Raw genomic sequence first — 15,818 nt, 5'->3', positions numbered from 1 at the left:
TGCCTCTGTGGGACGGCTGTGCAAGCAACATATGACGGCCGCCATTCTCGATTAGCCGCTATGAGGCTTGACATATAAGCTACTTGGAGGCGCTGCTGTTTGTGGACCGGAGATATTGCACGGAATATGGGTTTACGTTTCAATGGATGTGTAATAAAGCTGTAGGGCATCATCCACTAAGAGGAGAACAGTGGCTTGATTTCTCCGGGGTGATTGCAGATCATATATCTAGATTGAATGTAGCACGGAACTTAATACGAGCATGATAAACAGAACTCTGCACACAAGCCCCCTTTTTTATATTTCTGCCTGAGTGTACCCTGTCCTGGTGCCCAACCCCTCCAAAACTCACCTCATACATTATATATTTTTTTGCTCCCCAGGAAGAGGATATTTAGAGGACAAAATGCTCTTCACAGGGCTACCTACTCAGTGCCATCTTGGTCATGGCATGATTCCTTGCATGACAGTAGAAACACATGGTAGAAGACCTAACCAACTGTGCTGGCACCTGCCCCATCCCAGGAAAGTCTGCACGTTTCTGCAAGGTGACTGCTCTCACAAAGAGTTTTCTATTGCCTGCCATGCTCCCAAATATTGCCAGAACTAGAGTTGCACCTTCTTGGAGGTGGTCCAACCTTACCAGGAAGCAGCTTCTGAAGAAAGAGAAGCAGCATCAGTCTGCCGGTAATTCGGGCCTTGCCAAGAAAGAGGTCACTCCTTCTTGCCAGGCATTTCCTCTTTACTGACAAAGATATTGCGGACACTGCTTGCAGGGCATTTTGCCTTCACCAAGATGGCGGCAAGTTCCTCTGCAGCCAGAACTTTATGAACCGAGTCTTTTCACATAGGCCAAACATTTAAAAGGCCCTGTGACGCAGGATAGCATATCTGGTTATCACTGCCTCAAAAGATTTGTCTTACATTACCATTTAATTCTAAATCACAAGTTGAACTCCTCAAATCTATTTCAGGGGATACTTTTGGGTTTGGCATATCATTTGGGAGCTGCAGGGTGTAGAATAATATAATTTTCTGATGGGAAATGGGAGCTTGCTGGATCATGGAATGGATTGGGGAGCCATGGTGGTTAAAATGGTTCCTTAGAAGCCGCGCTTGAGTTCTAGGTGTGGAAGATCAGACCAGAGGAGGTTTAACTAGTCCTGAAAGAAAACAAGATTTTGTGCTCTAGCTTGCCCTTAGGCAAGGACTAAGTTGAACAGTATTCCAGAGAAAAGGAAAATGAACATGAGTTCTGAACAGAGTAAAGGTCTGAATCTTATTCAACCATTGTGTTTGTAAACGTTTGTGTGAATATCGTGCTTGTGAAAGGTGCCAGAATGACGGAACTGGAAACTGAAGCCCTGCGTTTATCCACAGATGAGGTACAGCACAGACAGTGGCAGTACAGACTTCCTCACATTTCCCTACCAGTGCGCCTCAACTCTGCTTTCCAAGGACAACCTCCAGTGGGTGAGAGGGTTGTTCAGTTTCTTCTTTGTTGAAATGTGTTTGTTGGTGGTTTATGTGCGTTTTATAAAGTGTACACTGGCAATGTCTCTTTTCATGATCGCATATTCGGATGGGTTTGATTGGTTCTGCCGCATAGAATGCCTGTCATGTTACTATTGTATCAGTAGGTTTTATAGATGTTTTACTAAATTGGTAACTGGATAAGACCACCTGCCACCTAATTTCATTCAGAACCCCACTTGGTTTCTAAGTGGTAATGGATTGCTATCACAGTCTTTTTACTTGTTTATACAGTCAGTAAGTGGTCCTACACCATTCTCCAGACCCCAGCAGACCTCCCAGGATAACACGTTTTCATTATGGTCTTGTACAAACTATTTTCTAACTTAGAATGGAGCCCACCTTCAAAGATGTTCAAAGATGTCTAGAGTGGCACAGTAAAGTGTAGGTTTCCTTTGTAGCACGTGCTTTTGAAAAATAAAAAGTGCCAAGAATTGCAGATAATTCAAAAAAATATCTTAAAGACACAAATATAATGAACCTGTAGGCTTTGGGGCATACAGCTGGAGCAGATAGCCACCACGTCAGTTCACATACATATTACATGTTTTGTAAACTATTTAACCATTAACCCTTGTTTGCATGCTTGTAACATCTTTTCGTCTTTGCATGGCTTGCCGTCTTTGTGCATCCTCCCAGCACAATGTACTCATTTAATTTGGTAAACCGGTGTGCCTGGCTAAGCTCTTTCCTAAGGTAAGTGGTGGATCCGTACAACAGCCCAGTCTTAGCTTGGGATTTGCCTTGCCTTGGAATATGTTATTCACTGTTATCATTGCATCTAGGGTTTGAGATTTAAAACTGCAAAATGTTTTTTTTCTGAATGATGTTTTGCATCTGTCTGCTCCCTATCAACTTCAGATTGTCATTATAAAATGTTTGGCTCAAATTGTATTTTTTGTACAAATCAAAAAGGGCATTCTTTTTCACGCATTGTTTAGGTGATGCTCCTTTGCAGAAGGTTGCACTGAAGCTGTCTTGCTACTGCATCGGCCCGTGCTCTGTCACACAGCCCTTCTCCCAGTTCTGCCTCCTGGAGTTGAGGTGCAATCTAATCAATTGCATGGCGAATTTCACGGTCTCTGGCTCTCACCGTTATCCCAACAGCCTTTATATTGGATCTGCTTTGGTCTTTTCTATATCTTTTGGGGGCTTGTTTGAAAAAATTAGAGGATTGTTTAAAGTCTACGACACCTGCAGTACTGTTTAACCTCGCATTAGTAGGAGCACTGGATAACCTAACTTTGCCAAGTATTATGTTAATGCACCTTATTTGTTGGACGTTCACCAATTCAAAGACCCTTTCTCTTGTGCACAATGAGACTCGCTGTTGGCCATTGTGCCACTGCGAAAATTGGCATTTTTGCACGTTGGCTGGCTACCTTCGGGGTTGGGGGGGGGTGCTCACAGTCAACTGTTTTTTTTTCTTCTGAGGGATCCGCCCCATGTTTGCCAGGGGGTGTTACCGGCAGTGGCATCGCTAGAGAGGGGCCTGGGGGAGCCCTGGGCCCTCCTTGTGCCCCCCCTACCTAAGGCGAGCAGTGACCGTGTTCTCTGTTCGTGTTGTTATTTGGGACACTTACTAAGGCAAATGACTGCATATCGCATGGCAAATACTCATTTTGTCTCAAAGCTAGCAGTGATCTTGTTATGCATTCTGGCATTGGTATGAGCATGAGTCACTTCTCAGGTGTTCCTGCCCGCTTCTGCACAGCAACCTCCATAGTGTGCAGAGCAGCTTGCAACCCCCTCCCATCAGAATGTAGTGCGGGGTGCAGTGTGGGTAGTTGGTGTGCATAAAAGCCTCTCTGCAGGAGTGCTTGTGACGTCACACATTACCTTTCATAGGCAGCCCCCCCACTTTTGTCTGTGGCCCCCCTAATTTTGTCTTTGGCCCCTCTGTGCCCCTCCTAAATTTGATTCCTGGCCACACCACTGATTACCGGTACTTTTTGTACTTGGGGACAGGGCCATTTGTCTTTTCGTCTGAGGTAGTTGATTTTTTTTTTGTGTGTGTGTGTGTGAGTACTTTTTACTTGCATTCTTTAAAAAAATACATTCTTTATTTTAAATGCATTGAATAACCAACAGTTTAAAACAATAAAAACCTATTTAGCATTCCATATTCATAAAACCAATCTTCATTGCACCATTTGTGCGGTTCACCTGTTTAATACCCTTCAATCATCCCGAGGAGGTGTAATACTTCCTTCCCTTTCCTTGTCCCACCGCTCCCCCCGTTATGACTTGCTGCATGTTATTATGATGCAAAAACATACGTTTGGTATCCATTATGTGTGCAAACTGGCTCAAACTAAATGGGGACAAAATGGAAGTCTTGGTGATGGGTTCTCCGTCTGAGTCTGCTATGGATCTCCTTACTGCGACCTACTACTATAGGTGATCTTCCTGTTCCTGTGTTGACTGTCAAGAATCTGTGGGTGGTACTGTCAGCCACGCTCTCTATGTCCCCTCAGGTGAGCGTGGTGTGTGAGACAGGTCATTTCATGCATGAGAGTTTTCAGAAAGATGCTCCCTTTCCTTCCGCACCATTTGAGGCCGCTGGTAGTAGCCTCACTAATCACTAGTCGAACAGACTATTGTAATGCACTGTAAGTGGCCCAGCCTTTGGGCTCTATCCACTGGCTTCAGCTTCTGCAAAATTTGGCAGCTCGCGTAGCTACAAACGCTCCATCTGGAGCCCAAATTAGTTCTCTGCTATGGACTCTACATTGTTTTCCAATTGCTCAGAGAATAACATTGAAGTCTCTCTGTCTGGTTCACCGGGCCATGTCTGGACAAGGGGCTGAAGAGCTGAGAGAAATATTTCACTGCTACATCCCGTCCGGATCACTCCGGTCTGGTAAGGCCAATCTCTGTCATTCCAAAAATGTGATGGTCCCATTTGAGAGGCTGAGCCTTCTCTTTCGCAGCTGCCAAACTGTGGAATCGCCAACCTGCGGAGTTGTGGGGGATGGAAAACCATCTCCTCTTTAGGCAGGCCTTGGAAACCTTTCTGTTTTAGCTCTTTTGTTCTAGCTGTTGGTCTTAAACCCTGTATTCCTCACGCCAAGATGCCCTCGGGAGAACGTGCACGCTATAAATAGCCATAACATTATAGTTAGCCTTTCATGAGCTCAATTAAGTTTGGTATTCACCCTAAAAAAAGCTCTTATCTAATGAGGATCACAAAAAAAAACAGGCAACCGTTAAGACAACAGCCGGTCGACTACTTAACCTAAGGTGCTCTACATACAGTTGACTGTGAGCCCCCCCCAACCCCGAAGGTAGCCAGCCAACGTGCAAAAATGCCAATTTTCGCAGTGGCACAATGGCCAACAGCGAGTCTCATTGTGCACAAGAGAAAGGGTCTTTGAATTGGTGAACGTCCAACAAATAAGGTGCATTAACATAATACTTGGCAAAGTTAGGTTATCCAGTGCTCCTACTAATGCGAGGTTAAACAGTACTGCAGGTGTCGTAGACTTTAAACAATCCTCTAATATGTTTAGTGCATTGAAACAATTTTAGTTGAGGGACACTTAAGGGGAATAGGTTCAGTGCAATAAAACCCCTTCAATTCAGTGAAAAGAACTTTGGTTTAAGTGGCTTCAAGGTGCTGATTTAATGGACCAAAACCCCTGAAATTCGGCAGTTGTTGAAAGCTACACCACCTTAACTATGAGGCCCAGGTTGTGCAGCCCTAAACAAACTGATGACATCCCATATGACATCACTAATGGCGTGAGTGACCTCACTGGCACAGCCAATCACACATTCGAGTAAGAGACATAGAAAGCGTGTTTGTCATTAGTATATCACTGTGAAATGTATAAGGTTGATGTCATGATTGAGATTCTGAAGTACCCGGAGACAACGCTGACATATTATTGTTTTTCTGTCTTGCATTTTAGCCAGACCATTGATTTATTTGACCTATAGATGGTCATTTTAACGATTTGGATATTAATTAAAAATTGTTTTTTGATACCTACGTGTATGTGATCAATGCAGCTAAGTGAAAATAAGAAACATTTATAGGAATAACCACTCTCCTGATAGTGTGTAGGGAAGTTGGGTAGCAAGTGGTGTTCATTTGCTCCTTGACAGTCCTTTCCTCATACACCCTTGCCCACGAAAAAACGAGGAAAACTTTTTGCTCAAACTGTTAACCCCATTAATACCAGGAGCATGTCCATGGACGGAGGACGGCCTATTATGGGCTATTTCTAAACTGAAGCCTTTTAAAGGCCCCAGGCCTTCATGGTTTACCACCCTTTGTGTTGAAGAATGCACCAATACTGTGGTCCGACCTCCTTAATCCATGTTGTGAAAACATTTCTCTGACTCACAGGATTCTTACTGCTTGGCCTTAATCTATTATTATACCTATTTTTAAAAAAGGATACCCAACTATCCCCTCCAACTATAGACCCATAGCCCTCATCGACGCTACGAGTAAGGTGTTTGCCACCCTTCTACAAAGGGACCTTAATTTACTTATGCAGCAGTTTGATCTACTTTGAAGGGGGCTTTCGGCAGTACATGGGTACCCCCTTCAATGCCGCCTTCTTGGCCCATTTATTGCGGGTGATGAGGCAAACAGCCCATCTACATGGCCTCTTTGGATTTGATCACATTGGGCACTCTATCTTGTGGTCAAAATTGATTAAACTCGATGTCCCTCCCAAAGTTGGTTCAAATGATTGCACTATACATAAGAATTCCTCCCTTAAGATTCGCATAACGCGGGAAGGAGCTGTGTCTAGGTCAGTTTCTTCAGATCTGGGACTTGGACAAGGATGTATTTTTCTCTCTACGTGAGTGATATAGAGGCGCTATGGAAGGGGTTGAACATAGTGTCCGTTAGGCGGGTCATTTGAGATTATATTGGCTTGCCTTTGCAGACGACCTCATATTTTTCGACAGGACACTTATGGGGTTGCAAAAGCAAATTGAATTTGTTCCACCAATATGCCATAGAAAACAACTTACTGGCTAATGGGGGTAAATCAGATGTGGTGATCTTTGCTAACAAAACCAAACCGAAAACTATGTGGTGGTCTATTGGGAACGAGAGAATTAAACGTGTAACTTCACTATGTTACTTGGGTTAACATCTTGTAAATTCCTCGACCAAAGCTGTGTGGATGAACACACTATAGGAACATCTTTTGCCATTAATTTCTCATTTGAAAGGTGTGTTGTCTAAATTGTGTAAATTCTCGCTGGATACCAGCTTTTAGTTATTACTTGGGAAAATAGAGCCAGTTCTTCTTTAAGGGCTGGATATGTTGACAGTGGACCTGAGGCACTATTCGAATGTTTTGCAGGGTACTTTATGGAAAAAGGCACTGTGATTGGCCCTCTCGGTGCCCAATTCTGTTATTAGACATGAATTGACCCTGGTTTCATTGAAAGCCCGTTATCTTTGGAGGCAGCTGGTAAATTATTAAAAAATCCTGGATCCTCCAGTCAATTCCACAAACAAAATGATGGATTCCTCTGTGTTTTCATTAGATTGTTTTAAATGTAAGATATAGGATGTAGTGTTAAATATGGATCCCTCAGAAGAAGAATTACTCGTCTGTGTAAGGTGATTGATAAACTTTTTAGCTACGATTGGAAACATTCCCAAATTATTCCACGTTTTTGGAATATGCTAAATTTCCATATAAAAGAGCACAACCTATGGCATACCAAACTTCTTTTCCTTATAACAAACTCTGCACTATATTCATTCGCTTTAGGTTGAACCTATTCCCTACCAGAGAAATGACTAAACATTGGAATTCGCCAGCCACAGTTGTGAAGGAAGTCACTTGTTGTTTTTGCAACACCAAAGATCAGTTGGAAACCCCACGTCACTGGGTCCTTTAGTGTCAAACGTTCCATTCAATAAGGCAAAAAGCAGTCTTTAAAGACATTGATTGCTTTAGAGCTTCTAGTTCACAGAACTTATTTTGGTCCAGACTTATGTGAGGAGAGAACTTTTCGTTAATTATTGACTTTTGTCGATTTTTAGCAAGGATTGAAGTATTGATGTGATGTGTTGTTAATGTTTTTAAGATTTCTTTTTCTTCATGCGTTTCTTCTTTGCATGTGTTGTAATGTTGTACATTATTTTTAGATGTTTGTGTAAAGTTTACTTTAAACTGCATCACAATAAAAAATAAGACCGAGTATATTGCATCAGTGCTAGGAGGCTCGCTATATATTCAAATATAGTAAGACATATGTCCCCATGGCTGGTACCTCACTGAGGAGGTCATAGGTGGTGTCATAACTGATTTCACATAGGATTTCACATAGGCTGTCATCACTGAGGGCATCTGACATGTCTTAACAGATGTCATATGTGATTTAATTTGTGATGTCATCAGTGTGCTTAGGGGCTGTGCAATGGGGATCTCGTTATTAAGGTGGTGTAGCTTCCAACCGTGTTCAATTTCAGTGGTTTTGTTCCATTAAATTGGCACCTTAACGTTACTTCAACTAAAGTTTGTTTCACTGAATTTCAAGGGCTTTGTTATGCTATATTTCCCACCACCAGTAAGTCTGCCTTTTCCTCTTCTGATAATGACTAAATGATGTCATATCCTTTGTTATCAATGTGTGCTCTTCGGCTACGCAACATGTGGGTTATCAAGTATTTCATCTTTTGTGGTCCATTAGGTGAGAATGGATTACCTGTGGGGTACTGGGACTACGAATAGGGAGGTGGGGCAATGCAATGGCTTACTATTGGAGAATTGGGAGGGAGAAAGACGGATGTGGGGGCAATGCAAGATATTACTGATGTAGTACTGGAACGAGGAAGCTGTAAAGGTAGCATTACAATGCTGTACTGGGAAGAGGAAGAGGAAGAAGGAGGTGGGGGAAGGTAGAACTGATTACTAGTAAGCTACTAGGACTAGGACGAGGAAGAGGGAGGTGGGGATAAGGATGGGATTACTAATGGGGTACTGGGCTGAGCGATGTGGGGTTGAAGGTAGGATTACTATTGATGCACTGGGATGGGAAAAGGGAGGTGGGGTAAAGGTAAGATTACTATTCCGGTCATAGGATGAGGAAGAGGGATGTGGGGTTAAAGGCAGAATTACTGTTGGAGTACTGGGGCGGGGAAGAGGGTTGTGGGATAAAGGTAGGATTACTATTTGAGTACTTGGACGATGAAGAGGGGTGTGGGGAATAGCAATATTGTCACTGGTGACATGCTGAGAAAATGTAGATCTCCACTGTTAAATCATGAGACACACTTGTCCAATAAAAAAAGGCTATTGTAAACATTCATGGGCACCACTCCAGCTCCTGTTGTGCACTTAAAAAAAAGTCATTAAGCAAATTAAAACTTTTAAAGAAAATTGAATAGCCCCAAACAATAATAGTCCCCCAATACCACCATCTCGCACATTTGCGATCAATTTAGGAAAACATTCTTTATAACAAAAACAAGGACTGCTTATTTAATTAACGTAAAATACTCCTATGCCCCGAACTGGCATTTACTGTGCTCGCCACATCTCAATATTTTATATTTGTAAAGTATTTACTCTTTTCTTTTGCCACTCGAAATGAAAAAATGCTGGAAAAAACAAATCCACACTATCCCCAAGTCCCAAATCTTCCAAATCCTCCTCAAGTATCCTACCCACATGCCCCATATCCTCAAAACTACTCTACTAACTCCCCTTATATCGTTTTAGGGCAGTTTTCCCAAAAATGTATCTCAATCTTCATAATGGCGGGTTTTTCAGAAAGGAAAAGGCTGGAGTCCAACAATGCATCAAGGGAGATATAACTCTCTTTTGGTATAGAGGCAACACGCTTTCTGCCAAATAAAAAAAAAAATTACAATATTACTGAATGGATTTATGCCAAACCAACAAAGGATTTCCTTTGAGTATTTTGTGCCCAACTTGTTCTTTATTTGGCAAAAATCTGCCAAGCACTTTGGGTTGTGTCATTGATTTATTTTGTAATGCTCTAGCCTAGGCAGACTTTGCAGTGCTGTTTGCCTTTCTTTTGAAATACCTTAATACCTTGATGGGCTGTGTGAAAGACCGCAAAGGGGTGGCTCGAATTACTATCTTATGAAAAACTGCCACTAGTAAGGTGTTTTGTCCTGTCTTTCTTTGTGCTGCTGCTGGCCAGCTGATTGATCGATGCAGTGTTGGTTTACTGTTTGCATGATCAGTTTAGAATGTTGGGTAAGTGATTTGAATGACTGTTCTATGCGTAGGTCCATTGGGGACTGGGTTGGTTATGTGTGGGGGTGGCTGGTGAGAGTCTTCTTTGTCCCAAGCTGTTATACCTAGGTCTGCCTACGCCAGCCACAGGAAGGCGTAATCTATGTATAGGCGAGTTTTCAAAAAAAGGTACTAGAGCATGCTGAAGATGGGAGTCACCCACAATAATAGTTCTGTTCTCAGATGTGTGAGCTGTGCTTTCTACGGCGAGCTTCTTGGTTTGACGGGGCTGTGTCCCTAGTCATAGATAAAGTATAAGTCAAAGTAGAATACAGCAAGAGGGCTCTTGGTTTGCTGATTGAGCCTAGGCATGCGTGGAGACATTGACTGACTGTTTGAAGGCCAAGCACTGGTGCTTGTGCATAGGGTAATGTGCAATAGTGCTGCTCACTGAAGGGCAGTTTGGTTTCCCGCCCTGTATTTATCACCAAGAAGATTTGTTTGTGGGATACATCACATTAAGCACATCAGAAAATATTGCAGAGACACTAGGTGCAATGTATGTGTATTTCGCAGTGCAGGTGTGCCACACCTTATAAAAGGATTTGGAACGGCTCGGTGTGCCCTTCATACAGCTGTTAAACTGTTGTATTTGTGTACTGGAGGACAGACTCAGAATTTAATTTGTGCTGCTGTGAGCACTGTTGTTTTTTTGTGCTGTACACTGGTGATGCGAGGCTATAAAGTGTGGGTGATGTCTGCCTTGGCCTCATGCATTTAGCAGAATTGTAGGTTGGTGCAGATTTCTTGGTTAGTGTAGCAGTAGGGTTTTATTGGGCATGGTTCATTAATAGGCACGCCTTAGCTGTAGCAGTTAAATTGTTGTTGTCTGGTTAGTTGCCGGTTTCTGTTGTGGTCCTCATTGGATCAGAGATTATAGATAGATGCTCAGGTCTTTAGAATGTTATTCACAGAAGCTGCCTTTAAGATGGTAAGTGGGGTTAGATAGTACGAGGTGTTATTTATTGTCTAATGAGAAATGGCACATTGCACATGTGATCTGATTAATGTAATGCAGTGATACAGGACGATGAGCATTTGTGTAATGAAAGCTGTGCTTGCTTTGTGAATCCTGCACCGTCTGTGTGATCGTCCATCTGTGTGATCGTTAAGTAATTTTTGTGCAGATTTTGCAAGAGAGTGGATTTTGCATAGGCCCATTGCTGGGGCCTCCGTTGTGTAAATGTGTTTGCCAAACCTTACTTCACACATGTTGAGTTACTGTTAGGTGTGCCATAGTTTTGTAGGGGCAAGGCAGGGTTACAAGTGGTCCAAAGTAGCCGTAGGTTTTTTAGTTGTTTGTTCCATGAACCATGGCTTTGTGGGATGTTACGTGACTCTGTTTGTCCTGCGGACTAAGTGGGTGTGATTTTGGTTTTCCGTGGCATTTGGGCAAGGGGATGCCAGCGTTTGTGTTTTAGGTTATTATATACTTTGGTATATGGGTGCAGGCTATTCTTCCATGATGTTGGGGGGGAATCATATTTCAGAGGTTCATCACATTTGAATTTGAGAGTTATATTAGCCTCAATTGTAAGGTATTTTCTTTACCTCTTGCCTGACGGTTTGTGAGCCATGCCCCGTAGCCTATGGTTTTGGTGAAGAAGCAGCCACTGGCCAGGGGAGCGGTGTTTGAGGGGGGGGGGGGGTAGTTGGAAGCTCTTATTTAGAATTAACCAACTAGATAGTGAATGTGACCAGTGTTTCTGCAGGTATACTTTTGTGTCCCCAGTTTGGTGTTGTGTTTTCTGAGGGTTTGTTTTGTCGTTGCAAATCTGTAGTGTTTGTGTGATATGCACACAGCTCACAGGCTCATTGTCGTTTTGGAATTGGAGCTCAGACACCTGGTCAAGATATTAGGGGTGAGGAGGGTATGGTGAGGCTCAATCTTGCCATCTAGCATCACGCGTGTAGCAGCGTGAGTCTTGCTACTTCCCAGGTGCCTGGCTTGGTGGCGCCCGCGTCTCCTCTGTCCTTGTGTTGTGTTGTGTGATGTGGTGTCGTTTCCCCAAGGTTTTGTGACGTGTGGAGGAGAGGTTTTTGCAAGTGAGCTTGATAGGATGTTGTGTGAAAGGGACGGAGTGCTGTGTTCTGCTTCTCCTTGTCCTGCTGGCCATCAGACTGAGAGATGGAATGAGGTGTGCTAGTTGCATGACCAGCTCAGAAAATGTTATGTTAGTGATTTGAGTGAGTGCTCCGTGTGTATCATTTGGGGTCTGATCTATGTATGTGGGAGGATAGCTGGGGGGGGTGCCTCCTGTATCTCATTATCTTTGAGTAACTGGAGCCTTTAATGCAACAGACTTGTAAACAAAGACTTGCGCTTTTGCACATCGTCCTGCCTGCATCATCCATGTGAAAAGGACATCTTTGTTTATAACAAGGTTTTTCTCTTATTGATGTGCTGCCATTTTACCAATCCTTCAAATATTCAATACTGCTAAACTGATTGATCTTGCTTCATAACCGACTTTTGCTGACCCGATCGGGCTTGGCGTCCACTGGCTGGGATCGTTTGATCTAACCGGTTTGGGTTATTGCTCTTGGCTTGCCTTGCATAGCCAACACTGCCTGTTTTGTGAACCCTATTGAAGTCATTGCTTTGTACAGGATTTAGCAATATGGTCTCTGGCTAGTAAATACCAAGGGAGGGAATGTGAATAATGCTGCAATCATCAACTTCGTTTGGTGGTTCTGCAAGCACAAATCTTAAAACAGCCTTTTCTCTTCATTTAGTAGTGAAACCTTCAAATTGGGCATAAGTGAAACACGTTTTAAGATTGCTAAACGTGCTTCTTAAATGGTGCATAGCAATCACAATATAGATAGCTCAAATCGCTGCATATGAATTGAGAGGACTTCTCTTTTCCTGTTGTACTTAATCAGATCAGATGGGACTAACAGACATTCGCCACGTTGCACGGCGACCGCTGTCTAGAAGAGTGAATTGGCGCGTCACAGAGTTGCTATAATTGTGCTAGGGTTATGTCCTTAGGTGCAATGCCAGCAACGTCTTTGGCTCATCAGGCCTTTATTATTTATGACCGTCTTTCCATAATGGACTTGAACTACTGAAAGAGGAAATGGACAATGTAGCATAGCATCCTCGTGGTGTTGGAACTACAGCATAGCGTCCTTGCCGAGGAGATGCAGAACACAGCATCCTTCTTCCCAGCTTCTATTTACTGCGGTATTTTTTCCTTTCTGTGGTACAGTCTGCCATGCACAAATAGATTCCCATTATAGATTGTTTGACGTTGCTGCTTGTAGGGGTTTTCTGCCTCTTTTCGTTAAGTTCCCTAATGCCTATTCATGTACTCCGACGCTGGCACATATTTATTAGTGTGGGTGCGGAGGGTTTTCTGGGAATATCAGCAGGTGTTCACCGCATGCACGCCGATGCGTCAGCCGAGGGCATTCTAGTTGCCCAGCAACTCGTTTCAGCTGAACCAGTCGATCTCAGGGTCTTGTGCATATGATTCCTACAGTTTGAAATGATGCCTTATGCTTTCCTAATTGTAAGTTAGCTATTTTGTTATATTTATTTGGAAACAACGAATAGTTTAACATTTCATTTTTTAAAGAAAGGGGTCACATAGGACTAGCAAAAGTGTCCGACCATCTAAATCTCTCAGTTGCCTTTATGGGCACACTAAGAATCTAGGCTTTATGTTAAAGTTCAGTGTAACATTCACAAACCTACATGTTGCATATTTTCCAGAGTTTTCGACACCAGCCCTCTCCCCCCCCCCCCACCTCCTCAGCAATGCCCTTGCAGGCGCACTGTCTGGTGGCCATGAATTCCACCCTTGGGATTCCCCCACCATAGCGCTTAGCCATTGACTGCCTCCCTTGGCACTTCCCTCCTGGGCCCCACCAGCACTTGCCCATTCCTTGTTCCCCCCTCCCCTCCCTTCTCTACCTTGCACTTCTCTACCCAGTCAACACTAGCTGCCCCTCTCCTCAGCAATGCCCTTGCAGGCGCCCTGTCTGGTGGCTATGAATACCACCCTTGGGATTCCCCGCCATGGCATTTAGCCAGTGGCCCCCTCCATTGGCACCCCTTGGCACTTCCCTTCCGGGCCCCGACCAGCACTTGCCCATCCCTTGCTCCTCCCAAACCCCTCCCTTTCCTATCTTGCACTTCGCTTCACTGCACTTACCCTCTTTGCCCTGTGACACCTGGAAACACCATTTTGTTGTATAGGCGCCTAACAATTGCTCAATAAATAAATAACTATTCAGCTCCGGCTGTTGTAAGATTTACCCTCTTTCCCTCCCGCGAGTGACATGAAGGTTTGCATTTGGCAGATGATCTATTTAGGTTTTTAAGGCTCCAGCAAGGTCAAAATACCACTACCCACCTGTTGGCATGTTGCAATGCCTAGTGATATTTGTTGCAATTCCAGCTGTTCTAGCTTTTTGTCTTATTCAGTATAGGCGACGTTCTCCTTTCTGACCGGCAGTATCCTTACATATATAACTCTTTTGCGAATGTGTGGCTATTAAACATTTTGTATTGTCCAAATTCAGGTGCCACCTTTCTGTTGTCGAGACATTCTTTGGATATTATCCATTGCAATATAGCATTATTTCATGCCTTCCAGTGCTTTATATTAACCAGGAAGACCTGTGCTCGCACAGGTGCAATTGTGGCATCTTCATCCCAGGTGGATCCTGGAAACACATTGCAGCTATGCAGATGTGCAAAATATGCTTGAACCAGTTTGTGGGCAATTTCACACACAGTGGGAATTATTTAGTGCTTGGCAACTCTTGATTTACAAGGTTACAGTGAACACGTTTGAAGACCACTGTATTCAACGAATTTAAAATGTCATTTTCCTCAAACCGTGGGGTTGGCCCCACCTATGGGGACATGAATGACGTCCGGGGGCGGGGGTGAGTACGGTGATTACTTTTAATACAAAATATAAGCGGATATTGCATCTCTGGCGGCCAGGTAAAAATGTTTTTGTTTGTGGCGGGGTTGGGGAGGGGGCTGCATAATAACAATTCAATACCACTGGTTTAATCAAATGACAAACCATTCGGTGCCTAGCTAACATCCGTTCCGATTACTGTGGTTACTCTGCTCCAATTCAGTAACATATGACTTAACATTAAGAGGCTGCAGTTGGCCATTACTGTGCACTGAGGAAACTGGGGAGGGGAAGAAACTGCTAAGGGGAGCATAGCTCTGGGCCAACGCACTCGCCTTGGATGCAAGACGTTGCGGAGCAACACAGTTTTGATCCCCGGGTCTGCGCTTAGAAACCTGTTGGGTATTAATCACTTTATAAATAACCAATTACAATTTACAAAAAAAAGCAGAAGGGGGTGAAGTGATTTTCGTACAATGAAACCATCTCGGTCAGGTAAAAAAACTGAATTATGGTTGAGAGCTTCAGATTCAAAGTCAGTTATTTGTCACTTCACTACACCACAGCTCATTTTCTCCTCTTTGCCAGTCCTTGAGATTTGATATAGCACATCTTATCATATTGGGATGTTCAGTTTATTTCCAGCCTTTCAGCATTTCCTGTATGTTGGATAGGAAAATTGAAATAGGAGTGGAAACAGATTTGCAGAAGATCACACAATATTGGCCAAGTGGTGAAATGTCACCAAAATGCTAGGGGTCAGATAAATGGCTTCACACAACCCTGGACCCTACAGTGACATCAAAGAAGGGTGAATCGCGCGAAAATATTGTAAATAATATTTTTCGAAACCTGAGGTTGCCACCTCTAAACTGTCAGATTTATAGGGGGCACACACACAAAGCCATTAAAACTGCCACAATCTAAAGACACAAAGGTCATTTGTTAGGTTAGTTAAACCACTTGGTTTGCAAAGCGGTCCACCGTGTTTCCAAACAGCTGCATATAAGGGTAGGCAATTTCTTCCCAAAATGATGCTGATGATTTTAATCTGGACCTAATTTCAAAGTCTGAGGTTTAGGCACTAGACTACTGCTGTCCTCAATGGTCTTTTTGTGTGTGTACTATTTGCTGAATATTGTTGTTTTAATGT

The 15,818-nt window shown here is 43.3% G+C and overlaps 1 protein-coding gene across 5 annotated transcripts in view; it reads left to right on the top strand.

Annotated features, from left to right (window-relative positions):
* DIP2C (disco interacting protein 2 homolog C) overlaps positions 1 to 15,818 on the top strand; it is a 2,321,522-nt gene that overhangs the window by 609,887 nt on the left and 1,695,817 nt on the right. For 4 of the 5 annotated variants that reach the window (XM_069647999.1, XM_069647996.1, XM_069647997.1 and 1 more), the window contains exon 2: positions 1,381 to 1,473. The exons of the other annotated variant lie outside the window; for it this stretch is intronic. In XM_069647999.1, the coding sequence (XP_069504100.1) occupies positions 1,381 to 1,473 (93 nt within the window). The remainder of the gene's footprint in view (positions 1 to 1,380; positions 1,474 to 15,818) is intronic. 5 annotated transcript variants of the gene reach the window in all.

The sequence above is a fragment of the Ambystoma mexicanum genome, chromosome 2q, assembly GCF_040938575.1.
Source record: "Ambystoma mexicanum isolate Mex_15411 chromosome 2q, UKY_AmexF1_1, whole genome shotgun sequence".
NCBI classification, from domain to species: Eukaryota; Metazoa; Chordata; class Amphibia; order Caudata; family Ambystomatidae; genus Ambystoma; species Ambystoma mexicanum.
The sequence above is the reverse complement of the archived record's forward strand: the minus strand, read 5'-3'. Positions and strand labels throughout refer to the sequence as shown.